General features: G+C 42.0%; 1 protein-coding gene across 1 annotated transcript; it reads left to right on the top strand.

The window, feature by feature from the left end:
- The first annotated feature begins 13639 nt into the window (after nt 1-13639).
- Nucleotides 13640-15967, top strand: LDOC1 (LDOC1 regulator of NFKB signaling). The gene has a single exon (XM_044235351.1). It carries the CDS (start codon nt 13761-13763, stop codon nt 14205-14207), a length of 447 nt encoding a protein of 148 aa, XP_044091286.1. The 5' UTR covers nt 13640-13760; the 3' UTR covers nt 14208-15967.
- Nucleotides 15968-18453: the final 2486 nt, after the last annotated feature.

Here is an 18453-nt window from a genome sequence, read left to right as displayed (position 1 = left end):
CCCATTCTGTCAGTTGTCTTTTGGTTTTGTTAACTGTTTCCTTTGCTGTGCAAAAGCTTTTGATTTTGATGAAATCCCAAAAGTTCATTTTTGCCCTTGCTTCCCTTGCCTTTGGCGATGTTCCTAGGAAGATGTTGCTGCGGCTGAGGTCGAAGAGGTTGCTGCCTGTGTTCTCCTCAAGGATTTTGATGGATTCCTTTCTCACATTGAGGTCCTTAATCCATTTTGAATCTATTTTTGTGTGTGGTGTAAGGAAATGGTCCAATTTCATTTTTCTGCACGTGGCTGTCCAATTTTCCCAACACCATTTATTGAAGAGGCTGTCTTTTTTCCATTGGACATTCTTTCCTGCTTTGTCGAAGATTAGTTGACCATAGAGTTGAGGGTCTATTTCTGGGCTCTCTATTCTGTTCCATTGGTCTATGTGTCTGTTTTTGTGCCAGTACCATGCTGTCTTGATGATGACAGCTTTGTAATAAAGCTTGAAGTCCGGAATTGTGATGCCACCAACTTTGGCTTTGTTTTTCAATATCCCTTTGGCTATTCGAGGTCTTTTCTGGTTCCATATAAATTTTAAAATTATTTGTTCCATTTCTTTGAAAAAGATGGATGGTACTTTGATAGGAATTGCATTAAATGTGTAGATTGCTTTAGGTAGCATAGACATTTTCACAATATTTATTCTTCCAATCCAGGAGCATGGAACATTTTTCCATTTCTTTGTGTCTTCCTCAATTTCTTTCATGAGTACTTTATAGTTTTCTGAGTATAGATTCTTAGCCTCTTTGGTTAGGTTTATTCCTAGGTATCTTATGGTTTGGGGTGCAATTGTAAATGGGATTGACTCCTTAATTTCTCTTTCTTCTGTCTTGTTGTTGGTGTAGAGAAATGCAACTGATTTCTGTGCATTTATCTTATATCCTGACACTTTACTGAATTCCTGTATAAGTTCTAGCAGTTTTGGAGTGGAGTCTTTTGGGTTTTCCACATAGAGTATCATATCATCTGCGAAGAGTGATAATTTGACTTCTTCTTTGCCGATTTGGATGCCTTTAATTTCCTTTTGTTGTCTGATTGCTGAGGCTAGGACTTCTAGTACTATGTTGAATAGCAGTGGTGATAATGGACATCCCTGCCGTGTTCCTGACCTTAGTGGAAAAACTTTCAGTTTTTCTCCATTGAGAACGATATTTGCAGTGGGTTTTTCATAGATGGCTTTGATGATATTGAGGTATGTGCCCTCTATCCCTACACTTTGAAGGGTTTTGATCAGGAAGGGATGCTGTACTTTGTCAAATGCTTTTTCAGCATCTATTGAGAGTATCATATGGTTCTTGTTCTTTCTTTTATTGATGTGTTGTATCACATTGACTGATTTGCGGATGTTAAACCAACCTTGCAGCCCTGGGATAAATCCCACTTGGTCGTGGTGAATAATCCTTTGGCTTATTTTCTTAATTTTACTTTCTGATTGTTTGGTATTTGTATGTAGAAACACAACACATTTCTGAATTAATTTTACATCCTGCAACTTTACTAAATTCATTTATTAGTTCTAATAGTTTTTGTGAACTTTTCGCTTTTTTATATAGACATTTGTATCCTGCAGCTTTACTGAATTCACTTATTAGTTCTAATAGTTTTTTTGTGGAGTCTTCAGTTTTTTATGTCATCTACAAATAGTGACAGTTTTAGTTCTTCCTTACCAATTTGGATGCCATTTATTTCTTATTCTTGTCTTATTGCTATCATTAGGGATTCCAGCACTATGTTAAATAAAAGTGGGGAGTGGGCATCCTTGTCTTGTTCTTGATCTTAGAAAAAAATCTCTCAGCATTTCACCATTGAGTATGATGTTAGCTGTGATTTTTGTCATATACAGCCTTAATTATGTTGAACTATGTTCCCTCTGTACCCACTTTGTTAAGAATTTTTATCACAAATGGATGTTGAATATTGTCAAATGCTTTTTCTGCATCTATTGAGATGGTCATATTATTTTTATCCCTCATCTTGTTTTTTTTTTCTGTTAAAGATTTTATTTATTTATTTGACAGACAGAGATCACAAGTAGGCAGAGAGGCAGGCACAGAGAGAGAGAGAGAGAGAGAGAGAGAGGAGGAAGCAGGCTCCCTGCAAAGCAGAGAGCCCGATGTGGGGCTCGATCCCAGCTCCCTGGGATCATGACCTGAGCCGAAGGCAGAGGCTTTAACCCACTGAGCCACCCAGGTGCCCCGATCCCTCATCTTGTTAACATGGGGTATCACATTGATTGTGAATATTGAACCACCCTTGCATCCCTGAAATAAATCCCATTTGATTGTGGTGCATGATCATTTTCACGTATTGCTGAATTTAGTTTGCTAATACTCTGTTAAGGATTTCTGTGCCCATATTCTTCATGGAAATTGGCCTGTAATTTTTGTAGTGTCTCCATTTGCTTTGGGTATCAAGGTAATGTGGGCATCATAGAATGAATTTGGAAGAATTTCTTCCTCTTCAGTTTTTGGGATAGTTTGAAAAGGATAGGTATTAACTCTTCTTTAAATGTTTGGTAAAATTCACCTGTGAAGTCCCGGGCTTTTGTTTGTTGGAAGGTTTTGGAGTATTAATTCAATTTATTTGCTGGTAATTTGGTCTATTCGAGTTTTCTCTTTCTTCCAGTTTCAGTTGTGGTAGATTATGTTTCTAGGAATTTATCCATTTCTTCTAGATTGTCTATTCTGTTGGCACATAACTGTTCATAGTAGTTTCTTACAATCTTTTGTATTTCTGTGGTATCATTTGTAATTTCTCCTCTTTCTTTTTTTTAAGATTTTATTTATTCATTTGACAGAGAGAGATCACAAATAGGCAGAGGCAGGTAGAGAGAGAGGGAGAGGAGGATGCATGCTCCCCGCGGAGCAGAGAGCCTGATGCGGTGCTCAATCCCAGAACCCTGGGATCATGACCAGAGCTGAAGGCAGAGGCTTTAACCCACTGAGCCACCCAGGCGCCCCAATTTCTCCTCTTTCATTTCTGATTTTATTTACTTGTTCTCTCTCTCCTTTTTACTGATGAGTGGGCTAGGGTTCTATCAATTCTGTTTATCTTTTCAAAGAACCAGCTCTCAGATTCATTATTTCTTTTTCTATATTTAAAGTCTCCATTTCACTTAGAACAAAGTTTCTGTTCTAAACTTTATTCTTTCCTTCTACTAACTTTAGGTTTTGTTTGCTCTCTATCTTGTTCCTTTAGGTATAAAATTAGATTGTTTATGTGAGATTTTTCTTGTTTCTTGAAGTAGGCCTGTATCACTATAAACTTCCTTCTTAAAACTGCTTTTGCTGTGTCCCGTTGATTTTGGAACATGGTACTTCCATTTTCATTTGTCTCAAGGTATTTTATGGTCTCCTCTTTGATTGCTTCATTGACCCACTGGTAGTTCAGTAGTATGTTGTTTAGTTTCCACATGTTTATGTTTTTTCCAGTTTTTTTATTGTCACTGATTTCTAGTTCCATCCTGTTGTAGTCAGAAAAGATGTCATTTTGTTCATTATTTTCTGGTTATTTTTGTAATTCTTCCCTGTTTCTTTCTTCTCTTGCTCTCTTTCCTTTTGATTTGATGATTTTCCTTAGTATTATGTTTAGATTCATTTTTCCTTGCATTTTATGTATCTGTTACAGGCTTTTGGTTTGTGGTTACCATGATGTTCACATACAATTGATGAACAGAGCAGTCAATTTTAAATTGAAACTCACTTAAGTTCTAATGCATTATTGATTTTCTTAGCATCTCTTAATGAACAATATATTTTTCATCTTTATGAATCTAATTTATAAGTTTTTCTTTTATGGATAGAAGCTTCATTCATAGTTTTAGCTTTTACTTGTCTACCTCAAGTTAATGGTTATATACAAAATGAGGTAACATTTGAAGCTCATCTTTCCTTCCCATATGGCTTTATAGTTGTTCTAGAAGTGAAAAATCTATAATAACAATTTGCATTCCTAACCCTAATATCTTTATTCCTGAAAAACATTCTACACTAAAAGTAATGAGGGTTCCTTGAGAAATGGCTGATTACAGAGGTGGGGCAGGAAAAGTACAAGATGAGCCAGGAATATCTTATTGTCTCAGAAAGAAAGTGCTTAAAGAATAAAGTAAGTATGTTTTAAAAGGACAGAGAAGCCAGCTTAAAAGGGTTCCTACTTCAAATGTGGGAAATTTGAACATCAGCATGAATAAAGACAGTAATGGATTACAATCTGCTGTATAAAATAAGAATTCAAGGGCTCATACTGATAAAAATAAAGATTAATAAAAGATGAAAAAGCTCTCTTTTATGGTAGAATGTAAACTAATATTAAATATTTCTTAATAATCACAAAGTAATTATCTTAACTTTGGAGGGGGAAACCTGGCAGAAAACTCTCTTGACCAACTGATAAAATTACTACCACCAGAAATGGAACAAAGGGACATCATGGGCTTTCTGATATGATGCACTGAGAAAAACAGTGACAGTTCTGTGGTATTCCTGCCAAAAATGCATAAAATAAATCTAATAATGGAGAAATACTAGCAATTGAGGGACAACTTTGTAAGGTTACTAAAAAGCCTGCACTTTTCAAAACTACCAAGGTCATGCCAAAGAAAGACTGAAAAACGATTCTAGACTTAAGAAAACTGAAAAGACATAGCAACTAAATGAAGCACACAATCCAGGATTGGATATTCGACCTAAAAATTTCCTGTTGGTAATAGCTAGAGAAAATCTTAATGGGGCCAGTACATTTTAAAGTAGCATCATGTCAGTGTTAATCTTGATTTTGATAGTTAGGCTATGGCTTTGTAGGACAGTGTACTTGTTTATAGCAAAACATGCTGTAATAGTAAGTGGAAATGAGTTTTCATGTTTGCAAGTCTCAAATGGTTTGGAAAAAAGATCTCTCTCTCTCTCTCTCTCTCACACACACACACACAACAGACACACACACACACAAACTATGAATGAAAGATAAACCAAATGGGGTAAAATGTTAATAACTGGTTCACCTGAGGGAAGCATATGTAGGAATTCACAAAAATCCTACAAGTCTTTTACACATTTGAAATTATTTCAAAACAAGTTTTAAAAGAATGGAAATTAAGAATTAATGTGTCACCAAGATCTGTAAAGAACTTACCCAATTCAACACCCAAACAACAAATGGTCAAGAAATGGGCAGGAGACATGAATAGACATTTCTCCAAAGAAGACATACAAAGAACTAACAGACACATGAAAAAATGCTCAACATCACTCAGCTTCGGGGAAATACAAATCAAAACCACAGTGAGATACCACTTCACACCAGTCAGAATGGCTAAAATTAACAACTCAGAAAACAATAAATGTTGGTGGGAATGCAAGCTGGTACAGCCCCTCTGGAAATAGTATGGAGGTTCCTCAAAAAGTTAAAAATAGAGCTACTCTATGACCCAGCAATTGTACTACTAAGTATTTACCTGAAGGATACAAACATAGTGATTCCAAGTGGCACCTGCACCCCAAGGTTTATAGCAGCAATGTCCACAATAGCCAAACTATGGAAAGAGCTCAAAGGTCCATCAACAGATGAATGAATAAAGATGTGACGCACGTGTGCATGCATGCGCGTGCGCGCACACACACACACACACACACACACAGAGGAATATTACTCAGCCATCAAAAAGAATGAAGCCTTACCATTTGCAATGAGGTGGATGGAACTAGAAGGTATTATGTTGATTGAAATAAGTCAGTCAGACAAAGACCATGATATGATTTCACTCATATACAGAATTTAATAAACAAATAGTATCACAGGGGAAGGGAGGGAAAAATAAGATAAAATCAGAGAGGAAGACAAACCATAAGAGACTCTTAACTCTAGGAAACAAACTGAGCATGGCTGGAGGGGAAAATGGTGAGGGGGTTGGGTAACTGGGTGATGGGCATTAAGGAGGGCACATGAGGTAATAAGCACTGGGTATTATATACAACTTATGAACCACTTAACTCCACCTCTGAAAGTAATAATATACTATATATTAATTATTTGAATTTAAATAAAATTTAATTTAAAAAGAATTAATGTGTAAAAATATTTTACACTTTAAAATTTACTTTCATATTCTTTTTCTCACTTGAGACTCACACCAACTTTGAGAGAGGGCATTTTTCTTCACTTTTTACAAATAAGGAAATTGGGTTTCAGAGATGCTCAATGGCTTATCTAAGAAAGAACATGTCAGGGCGCCTAGGTGGCTCAGTTGGTTAAGCGACTGCCTTCAGCTCAGGTCTTGGTCCCAGGATGGGATCAAGTCCTGTATCAGGCTCCCTGCTCCATAGGGAGTCTGCTCCCTCTGACCTTCTCCCCTCTCATGCTCTCTCTCACTGTCTCTCTCTCAAATAAATAAATAAAACCTTTAAAAAAAATAAAAGAAAGAACATGTCAGATATAAAACCTGGACCAGCTATTCTCACCCGTGGTCCAACTCTCTTTTTACAATTCCATGTTGCCTTTATTTATTTTATTTTTGTTTTACCCTCTTACACTGTTGGTGGGAATGAAAGTTGGTGCAGCCACTTTGGAAAAACAGTGTGGAGATACCTCAAAAAATTAAAACTAGAGCTACTCTATGACCCTGGAATTGCTACTGGGTATTTACCCCAAAGATACAGATGTAACGAAAACAAGGGCCATATGTACCCCAATGTCCATGCTGCCTTTAAAGTTCATGTCTTATGGGGGTGCCTGGGTGGCTCAATCGGTTAAGCATCCAACTCTTGATTTTGGCTCAGATCATGATCTCAGGGTCATGAAACGGAGCCCTGCATTGGGCTCCACATTGGGCATGAAGTCTTCTTAAGATTCTCTCTCTCCTTCTCATTCTGCCTTACCCCTCCTACTCACGTTATGTTCGCCTTGTGCAAGTTACTCATCTCCTCTGGAACTTCACTTCCTCATCTATGATTGGTTTTCATTAGCAGGCCACTCGGTAGGTCTGTCTCTCATTTAACAACAAAATAGCCCTTAGAATGAGCAACTAGCACTGTCCCCTCCAATTCTGAACTTCTGTGATTCCATCCCCATTTTGCACAAACACTGGGGTACTTATTGGAACCAGTCTGAGATGTGAGAAAGATACATACCTCCTCTTACCTAGGGAGGGTTTTTACTCAAAGAGTCCATTTCCCATATTGAGAGAACTAGGCACTGAGTGGACAGGAAGAGCCAAAGGTGCTGAAGGAGGCTAGCAGGAAAGCTTAGGAAACCTAACAGGAGAAGGTGCTGGAACTCAGCTGAGGGCCAACCAGAGATGCTCCTAGGGCTGAGAGAAGCACTGTTTCCTTCTCTCAGGTAACCCTAGGACTGTTGGTCTCTCCCGGGAGGATCACGATGGTGGCACATCGATGAAGGGAGTTTGCTGGAAGTACAATTGCCTCTTTACTCTGGGAAAGCATGAAACATCCAATCCCAGATATAGCAGGAATTCTCCCCCAATTGAGAGAGAAAACAGAAAATGTTACAAGGTAGCCCTCAGGATGTTGCAATGGACAATTTCTTCCCTAAAAATCATGTCTCATCATTAGGAAAGTAGCATATTTTGAACTGAGAGAAAGCAAGACCAACATGAAACCTTATTTTATTTTTCTGACTACTTCTTATTGAAGAGTAAACATTTTTTTAATTTAAGTTTTATCATTATATTTATAGATACTAGGATAAAATAGGAGAGGTGAACTAACTACACATTAAATTTAAAATGCAGGTAATATAGTCACTGCAAGACTAATAAATCACAATTCTCCACTGAAAAATAATACGCAATCTGTGTATAGCAGTTTGTGGTTTGCCAAATACTTTTATGTTTTATCATTTGATCTTCACCACAGTCTTATGATTTAGATCCTATTACTCTCCATGTTCATTAAAAAGGAGACTGAGGCTCAGAAGAATTAAGCGAGTTGCTCAAGCCACATAGTAAACAAGACCATGACAATTTGAACCCAAATTTCAAAAACTCTTTTCTTTCCCTGATGCTGCCCTGAAATGTGCTTCCCTCTTTTACATAGCATATATATCCCTTAGAGAACACATGGCCAGTTTTGATTTTATTTTTGCCACACTGTGACCCTGCCTGTTCTCATTACAAATAGCATCACTGGTAGTAGAGGGCACCAATATGCATGTGTCCACTTGGATATGACAGCTCACATGACGTGTGTGTCACATGCAGTCTCCTTAGATTCATCATGATGCCAGATACTTTCTAAACTATATGAAAATGCCAGAAACAAACCAAGTGTATAAGTTCTTGTATGTTCGAGGTGACTAATTATATTAATGTAATTAGGATAGAGGGAAAAAATGGGAATAAAAATCTAGTGCAATATACTGAAAGAAATAAAGTCTAGATTATAGCACAATGGAAACATACATGAATAATACAAATTATTCAGTAATAAGACATTAATTTATAGAAATCACTCAGTTATAGAAATCTGATTTTCTAGTTCTGTATCTTTGGGATGGTGGGTGTATTTGGCACTATCCTTCTCCTGCATCATCTGAGAATCTGAACAAAGTTGGGTCTCTCTAGTTTTGAGACAGGAGTGTGTACCTGAGAAAGTCAGGTGGAGTATTATACAATCATGAAGAAGAGAGATCTGTGTATTCTATCTGTGTCTCCTGACATATATCTTTTTTTAATTTATTTTATATTTATTTTCAGCATAAAAGTATTCATTGTTTTTGTACCACACCCAGTGCTCCATGCAATCCGTGCCCTCTCTAATACCCACCACCTGGTTACCCCAACCTCCCACCCCCCCACCACTTCAAACCCCTTAGATTGTTTTTCAGAGTCCATAGTCCCTCATGATTCACCTCCCCTTCCAATTTTCCCCAACTCCCTTCTCCTCTCTAACTCCCCATGTCCTCCGTGCTATTTGTTATGCTCCACAAATAAGTGAAACCATATGATAATTGACTCTCTCTGCTTGACTTATTTCACTCAGCATAATCTCCTCCAGTCCCATCCATGTTGCTACAAAAGTTGGGTACTCATCCTTTCTGATGGAGGCATAATACTCCATAGTGTATATGGACCACATTTTCCTTATCCATTCATCCGCTGAAGGGCATCTTGGTTCTTTCCATAGTTTGGCGACCGTGGCCATTGCTGCTATAAACACTGCGGTACAGATGGCCCTTCTTTCTGACATATATCTTGATCTCTCAACATGACCCGTTCAACGTATCTGTTAGTAGAAAAATGTGTCTTTCGGGGCACGTGGGTGGCTCAGTGGGTTAAGCCGCTGCCTTCAGCTCAGGTCATGATCTCAGGGTCCTGGGATCGAGCCCCGCATTGGGCTCTCTGCTCAGCAAGGAGCCTGCTTCCCTCTCTCTCTCTCTGCCTGCCTCTCCATCTACTTGTGATTTCTCTCTGTCAAATAAATAAATAAAATCTTTAAAAAAAAAAGAAAAAGAAAAATGTGTCTTTGGATTCTGTGAACCCCATGTATCTATCCGGAAGGAGACAAACTGAATTTTGGATTTTCAAGTGGGATTTTGTAGGGAGAAGGAGAGATACCAGGAATGTTTCCTTTTTAACACACCAGTATGAATTTGTTAACCATAAGAATATATTAATTTAGTACTTAAATTATTAGTTAGTACTTAAATCATTAAATTTTTAAATTATTAAATTATTACTTAAATTATTAAATTATTAATTTAGTACTTAAATAAACATGTAAAAATGTTTTAGGACATTTGGTAAGCTGGAGAGGGTGAAGCTATACCTTTTCATTCCTCTCTCTAGGCCAAGAGGTCTCCATGGCCCTCTTGATGTGGTTACTGTAAAAACCAGTCCAAGGGGTGCCTCATTCAGGAGGGGGAGAGGTTTATGGGCAGAAGCCTGGATCTTAGTGGCACCCATATGACTCACAAATATCCCCTCCAAAGCGGCTTTCTGCACCTTGCTGAATATTCAAGTGCTCGGTTGGTTTACCCAATCTGCGCACACCTCTCTAGAGCTGAAGAAGCAAGGGACACTTTCATGCTTGTTTCAAGGCAATGTTACAAGTCTGGCTGCTAGTTTATATGGGGGTAGGGTTTAAGGCCCGGGCTTTAAGGCTTAAGAGATAAGCACTGGAGATTACTCCCTTGGCCTTGGGCTAATGGTTCTGCTAAATACTGGGGTCTGAAACACTACAGAACATTCTGAGCTACAGCTGTCCTGATTAAGTTCCCGAGCCCGAGATAAGATAACACAGTGTACTTTGCCTCTGCCCCCAGCATCTTCACACAGTTGAAAAGGAACATTCAAGGGTCGCTTGAGAGGAGAGAGGAAGGACAGTGACGTGCAGCCCAAAGCAAGGTGAACGGAGAAGGAAGGGCTAGCAGGCCTTAGCATTGGTGGGAAAGCATCAGGGGTAGCAGGAAGCTGGTTAACATGAACATTAGGAGTCTGTACATTTTTAGCTACTGATACTACTCACCTCTTCCCAGCTGCTTCCCCCTTGGGTCACTAGTGAACTGCCTATATCTCCTCCCTCCCTCCAAGTTGGGAAGAATTTCCCAAAGTTACTGCTCAGCTCTGTGATCAGTTCTGGCCAGGGTACTTCTTGTTTTCTAGGAACTCAGAGCCCCCTCAGAGGTGATACCTATGGTTGCCTCTTGTTTCTCTTCCAGACTCCCTCTGTCACAGAGTTATAAGGAAGAGGACTAGGGCAGCAGGAGCCTCATTAGCTCTGGATCCCCAGCAGACCTGCCTCATTCACAGGCAATTGTGTATATACAATTGTGTTATACAATTGTGTATAACAATTGTTCCATGGAAGGGCTTGTGCAACAGTCAGAGAAGCTGAGACTGAGGTACTGTGCCACCAATGTATTGCTCTCTTGGGTCTCAGGCTTCTAGGGTGCCTGTCCTTGTGTATGGTCCTTGTTCAAGGGCCACGTAGGCAGCTCATTTCAATCACCAGATCTGGTGCCTGCCACAGAACGTTTGCTACTGGGACTAGAACCCTGAGCGTCTCTTCTTGTATTAGGGTCTGCACATGGAAAGTGGAGCTGGACATTCACTACTGCCCAGCAGGTCCACCATCCATCCGGTGCTGTGAATGGGCAGAATGGCCAGAAATCTGCCTCTGACATTTCCTGTCCCTTCATTCAATCCAATGAACACTTATGGGGCGCCCAGTAAATACTTTGAGATGCTGAAGATGAACAAATAACTGAGAGGTCTCTGCTTGGCCCCAGGGGCTTCTCATCTAGTGCGGGAGCTCACGTCACAGGAGAGTCCAAGTTTCATAGTCCCTCCTACAGGCTCTCAGTAGGTGATCTCTTCCCACTTGGACCTTGGCCTGTTTCCTCTCCTCTCAGCCTCTCACTTCCACAGATGCCCACTCAATTCTATTGTAAAAATACTAATTAGGGTGTTTCAAAATTATTTTGCCATTTTTACTATGTCAGTCATCATTTCACTATTTCATGATCAGAAATAGATAATTTTGGACAGTTTGAAGAGTCTTTTGAACGCTTTGTGAAGCCACCACTTCCATTTTTTATCTCAACATTTCAACATCTGTACCCTGAGATTCTTTCACCCACCAAACATTTCTGGATCTTCTACTCTGGCCCAGACACTTTTCCAGGCATGCAGGATAGAGCAGCTACCAAAGCAAAGTCTTTGTTTGCAGAGACTTACATTCTAAAGTGGAATTACATTCACCATTTTGACTGATGAACAAAGTGCTATAGGATATGAGGGCTGCTAGTATGATAAATGCTATGTAGGGAAATGAAGAAGAATAAGGGGTTAGAGATTACTGATAGACAGTAGACCACCTCTCATAGACGAAGTGGTCAGGAAAGTCTTTTCTGAAAACAGTGGGAGAAGGAGTTGGGGCAGCTAACTGGGGAGAGAGCCTCATAAGGCAGAAAAGATAGAAAATGCAAAGATCCTGAGGCCAGATGTGTGGTGAGAATATGCAAGAAGGATAATGTAACCCCATGGGAATAGGCACAGGAGATGAGGCATGACCAAGACTTTGCTTTTTATTTCAAGTGAGAGGGAAAAACTGTTGGGAAGATTTTGAACAGGGCAGTAAAAAGTTCTCACTTTTGTTCTAAAGGATTCCTGTGCCTACTCTGTGGGCACCGAGAAATATGAGCCACTGCCCCAAGACACTGCCTACCCCTTCCTTCCCCGGCCATATACACGTGGGATCCGTTCCAAGATCCCCAGTAGAAGCTTGAAACTGAGGATAGTACTGAATCCTATATAGACTGTATTTTTTCCTATACATACATACCTATGATAAAATGTAAATAAATTTGGCACAGTAAGACATTAACAACTAATATAATAAAATAGAATGTTTATAACGCTTTGCAAGTTTCGAAATATCTCCTAAAATATCTTACGGTACTGCACTCACCCTTCTTGTGATGATGTGACATGATAAAAATGCTTAGCGATGGGATGCAGTGAGGTGAATGACATAGGCATTGTGACGCAGCATCAGGCTTCCGTTGACCTTCTGAGGGTAGGTCAGGAGGGTCAACTGATTCCAGACCAAACCACTACTGGCACGGGTAACTGAAGAGCAGCGCAGGAAAGCAAAACTCCTGTGCATACTGTAGGAAGAGAAGAGTGAAAGCTAAGCGGTTTGCAGCAGGCTGGGTGAGGAAGAAAGGCCGGGGCAGGATGGTGGTAGAAGTGACAAGTGACTGAACTGCGGGTGTATTTTAAAAGCAAAGCCAACATAATGTCAGCTCTGAGGTCCTGGACCCAACTTAGCTGCCAGCAACTATTTGAAAAATAAATTTCAAAGTAGAAAACCAAAACTATTTAAAAACACAAATCTTCATTGTTAAGCAACGAATAATGTATGAATGCTGGCCAAGGGACACTAATACTAGGACATGAACTAGAGGGCTAAAGATAGGCAAGAGACTGCAAATGGTTCTCCAATGTTGATTTTGCAGAACTTTTTATACTTCACTGTTTAGAAAAATAATTTTTTAAAAAGGAGGTAGGCACACAGTATTATTTCCCAACTAAAGAAAAAATCCCCGTTGAAATAGTTTTGTAAGAGGAGCCCTAAGGCTCTTTCATAACTCTAAAAGGTTGTGACTCCCGCGGCGCAGCCAGCAGAGCTACTAGTTCTCTGGGTGAGTGAAATTTAAATAAGCAAGGAAAAGTGTTTAAAAAAGCAAAACACGCAAGTGGAATCTAGTAGCCACCGACCCACCAAAGAACACTGAATTGTGCGAGTCGGCTGAGTCGAAAGGCGATTAATCCTTTAAACTTGAGCAGGCTGGCCCTGAGACATGGGCTTTAGCACTCACTCGTTCCTGGCTAAGCCGGGCCCACATCCGGGGGTCCACCGGGGTCCCCTGCCTTTACACGCTCCGGCCTCGAGAACCACCAGCCCGCCATGCCGAGACCCTGCCCACCCCCGCCACCAAGTCTCCGCGCCCCGGGCGCCCCCGCCGGCCACGCCCCCACGCGGCGCCGGTCGCTCCCCCTGGCCACGCCCCCCGATCCGGGCCGCGCCGGCGCGCCGGCCGCCCAAGTGGCTGTGCGGGCGGAGCTTGCGCAGCCGCCGGACCCCTACGCGCACCGCCCTCCGCCCTTGGCCACCGCGAGCCTCCGCGGACACGCACTTCCTGCGAGGCCGCCGTGCGCACCTTTGCCGAACCGAGCCGAACGCAGCACTTCCACGTCGTTAGCCATGGTGGACGAGCTGGTGCTGCTCCTGCACGCGCTCCTGATGCGGCACCGCGCCCTGAGCATCGAGAACAGCCAGCTCATGGAACAGCTACGGCTGCTGGTGTGCGAGAGGGCCACGCTGCTGCGCCAGGTACGTCCGCCGAGCTGCCCGGTGCCCTTCCCCGAAACGTTTAGCGGCGAGAGCTCCCGGCTCCCTGAGTTTATCGTGCAGACGGCGTCTTACATGCTGGTCAACGAGAACCGATTCTGCAACGACGCCATGAAGGTGGCATTCCTAATCAGCCTGCTTACCGGGGAAGCCGAGGAGTGGGTGGTGCCCTACATTGAGATGGATAGCCCCATCCTAGGTGATTACCGGGCCTTCCTGGATGAGATGAAACAGTGTTTTGGCTGGGATGACGACGAAGAAGATGACGACGACGACGACGAAGAAGAAGATGATTACTAGGCCGGGAGACCCTCGGGCCCGGGAGGGGGAGGGCCCTGCACGCAGCCATTCTCTCCCCCCCTCCCCTGCCCGGCCCGCTCGGAGCCGCCAAGCTCCCTTTCGTCCCCGGATCCCCTTCCCTACCCTTGCCCTCCGGTTCTCTATCATCCCCCTGTAGTGCTTGCCTTTGTTCCAGGAGTAGTGCTCCAGTTACCTGCTGCTGGGGCCTCGCTCTGAAGCGCGCCGCCACCCGTTCTGGCCAGCCCCAGCACCCTCCCCTGCTAATTTGGACTGTGTCCTGAGCCCCTGCTATAGGGAAGGCCCCTGTTACAAACTGGTCAGACTACGCACAGCTCTGCCCTGCCGACTGCAAGGCCTCCGTCTGCCCAGAGACCTACGCCGCCACTGCACCACCATCCACCACATTCCCGCGACAGACCGCAGCCTTTGAAAATAAGGACCAACCTAGAAGATGCCTGAGTTGGCTGCATCTCCTCCTCGGACATTAATTTGGACAGCTCACCAACCCCCAAGGGGCCAGTCTTTCAACCTGGTTAGTTCCCTACCTACTCCCAGAGTCCTCTCCTTCCCCACCAAATTGCTGCAGGGGCCTAGTGTGCCTGGCAGCCAAATTGTTGACATTTCTTTTCTCCTCTGCACCAGTTTTGCACAGCTGTCCTTTTACTTTCAAAACTGCAGCAGTCCCAGCAGATGTGTGTATCTGGACAAACATACTAAAAACAAAACAAACAATAACAGGCACTCAGCCCAGCTCCTCAGTACCACCTGGAAAAAGCATTTACGTTCTTTTCAATAAATATCAAGCACTACAAAAAAAAGAAAGAAGAAGAAAGGAGTGTCTTTTAATGGTTAAGTGCTATCATTGGCCTCTACCAATCTCTCTGACTCTCATTTTTTCCCCTGAGATCAGGGAACCTAGTTCAATCCCAGTATTTGCCACTGTCATCTCTAGGCGACAGAGGACACCTATCATAGGATTTGATAGAGATTCTGGTACTCTCCTCACCAAGGCATTTCTTAAAGCCCTGGCAAGAGGATTGAGTGTCCTCTGGGGCGTCCAGAGTGGCATGGGTAAGGGGTGGTTGAGCAGGTTTTACACCATCCCAAAGTGGGACACTAGACAGTGAAAGGGGACACTATTAATAATTAGACTGGGACAACAAGCATAAGACACATAAAGTACTACCATTTTCCTGAGCCTTTGGGTTACTTCCTCAGCACAGTCAGGGAAATTCTGTCCTTTAATTCTTACCATCTGAGGACTGCTATTGAGTTAAGACTTAAGTTAACAATGTAGCACCTTTTAGGTGCTTGAGCTGACATTAAATCCTGGGTCCTGGGTGAGTGTACCCATAGTAAATATCTTAACATTTCGTCATGCCAGGTGAACACTCTTAGAATCCCCAGCCATACATATATCTCACATTCCTGCCTATGGAAATTGGCAAGATGCCTGGCTATCTCCTGAACTAGACCTTCCTGTTGGGGGCTATGCTGAGACCTCTTTGTAGACCCTGAGGGCTCAGAGGCATTGAGGGAATGGGTGAGTGCTGAGAAGAACTCTTTGAAATGTTAAATCAGGGAAGTTTGGTTGTGGGGTTAGTGGGAGCTATTTCTGCCAACCAGGAACATTTAGGAGGATTTGAGGGGTTCACAGTTAACCATCTATATCTGCCCAAATGTACTCATTATACCATAACTGGAGTCAGCCCTACCTTAAGATCTCTAATTTAGGTAATAAACTTCCCTATTACATAAGACCTTTTGAGGCTGGTTATTCTTTTATTTTTAATAGTAAACCTCACAGCGTGGATTTAATGAGATCCTGGTCATCATCCTGGTCACCTCACAGGCACGGATTTGTTGAGATCATGCCCATGAGGTCTTTACAGTTGTCCCTACTACATGGTGAACTTCCAGTAAATATGGGCTGTTACTCCCGACTTGGGATTGGAAGTCTATCTTGGAAAGCAGGTGTCTTGCTGTGAGTTTGGCTTTAGTAGGAAAATGTCAGGGGTGAGTGGGAACAGAGCAGGCCCAGGGAGAGTGGAAATGAAAGCACGCTGAGACATCGTTGACTCATTGAGATCTGACTTACAGTCAGGTAGAAAGTTTACTTGGTCAACAGGGAAAAGTGTAGGGCAGGAGTGATTTCTTTGGCCTAAGAAAGTTGTTCCTGGAGGGAAACAATGGGTGGATATGGTTTAGCAAAGGAGGTTGAGGCCCAAAGGGGGTAGATGTGGGAAAGTGGTAGGCAAGAGCTGAAAGCTAGGTAAGGGTCCAGGAAGACCAAAAATCAGTCATTCCAGATGACCAGTGGTCCAGGCGTACTGAGAGGTGGTCCAGGTACAAGAATGGTGAATGAAAGGTGGTTGCCCTCACAGTGATTCCGGCTTGTAGCTTTTATGGGGCCTTGAGCCAGAACTAGGTTGGTATCTAGCTACAAGTAAGGTCTAGAAAGAGAATCTGGACTGTGATTCGATCGGGGAGTGAACTTTCTGGGGGTGGGGGAAGTTGAAGATGAGTAGACGGGATTTCTTCCTCACCAAACCAAGTGAGCACATGCTCTGTGGGGAAGGCAGCGGTTTCTGTACAGTGAAGCTGCCGTGCTAAGATAGCATCTAAGGAGCATCCACAAAAGCTTGGCCAAGGAGTTTCTGAGATCTGAAACTCACAGACCCTGGGTGCACGCGCGCAGGTGTGTGTGTGTGTGCGTGTGTGCGTGTGCGTGAGTTTGCTCTGAGTGTGTGGATGTGTATGGTGGGGCAGGGGTGATGTGGCTATGTTGTGAGCTGTAGAGGACAGTGTGGGAATCTGGCTACTTCGGGGGCAGATTCTGCAAAAAAGCACCGTGTTTGGCAAGGACTCTACCACTCAGGATGAAATAAATTCATGGTGGTGGCATAAGGCAGAGCAAAAGAGAATGAAGAAGTAAATAAGCATGTCTAAAGATAAAAGCACGACTTGGATGCAAACTGTTAAGGTAGAAATGCTGAAATAGCAAATACGAACTTCAGACTCGAATTCTCATATTGGTCATACTGGCCTTGAAATGGTCACTGACATGCTATCAAGAAATGAAAATAATATTAAAGGTCACAATCAATTAATCATATTAAATCTACCAATGTATTTTGGAGTTCCTTACCATTTGAATAGGTAAACACTGATATCCCTTACTTCTGTGTTGCTGTGTTTTGCAGGATGGTATACGAAGTTAGAGGTACAATTATGTATGCTGTGTTTGCTTATTTTCTGCTATTACAATGGCGAAAACCTCAGCAGTTTGGAAGTAAGCAGAATAGAGAGAGATGTCTTTTTGAAACTGTGGAACATTTGCTTTTTAGCAGAGGAATTCTAAGAAAATTTCTAGGTTCTTAAAGCAATTAAAGCTAATAAATGGGCATCAATTCAAGGTCCTGAGAATGTTTTCCTTGATGGGTGATTAGGTTGAGGAAATTGTATGGAGCATATTTATTATTTGCATTAAAATATGAATTTTGTTCAAGTTGTGTTTAAAGGATAGTTCAAGTATATTGCTTACAGTCTTATGACCACTTAGGTCTAAAGGTAGATACAATGAACTGGTTGGTGTCCTTTGCCAGTACTGGTAGCCACTAACTTCCCTTAATGAGAATCTGATCATGGTCCTTGGATATTTTCCCCCTCCTGTCTGAAATTCCTCTTAAGTTTTTTGGTTTTTTTTTTAATCTTTAAATGTTCTGTTGTCCGAAGACACTTTTTTTAATGCCGTAATTACCCTGGGATGGAAGACTTGCTTGGAGTAATTATGAATATCATAGTCAGGTTTGTTCATGGAGCAGAAGCCCTCCTCTGGATGAGGAGGGGGGGCGGCGCTGGTGAGGTACTGCAAGGGGACTTCGGAATAGCGAGATAGAGCAGCATTTGTGTGTCTCCCTTTCTCCCCTTGGGCTGGTGTCTGAGGTGTGATCTGTAGCAAAGTTTTTTCTTAGGCTACTATTCATAACATTTACATAATTCCTCCCCTCCCTAAATAATAAATTGTTTCATTAGCAAAATTGCAATAATAGGTCCTCTATTTTAGCCAAAGTCTTTATACAGTTAGTTTAATTGAACAGCCAATTCAGAGTCAACCAGTCAGCTCGAGATAAAAAACTGTCGCATGACTGTTTATGTGCCTCATTTTATTTATTTTTTGTATGTGCCTCATTTTATCTTAAGTTTTAAAACAAATAATACCAGTAAAGGAAAGCAAAGGGAATTA

This window comes from Neovison vison, chromosome X, assembly GCF_020171115.1.
Source record: "Neovison vison isolate M4711 chromosome X, ASM_NN_V1, whole genome shotgun sequence".
NCBI lineage: Eukaryota > Metazoa > Chordata > Mammalia > Carnivora > Mustelidae > Neogale > Neogale vison.
The sequence above is the reverse complement of the archived record's forward strand: the minus strand, read 5'-3'. Positions and strand labels throughout refer to the sequence as shown.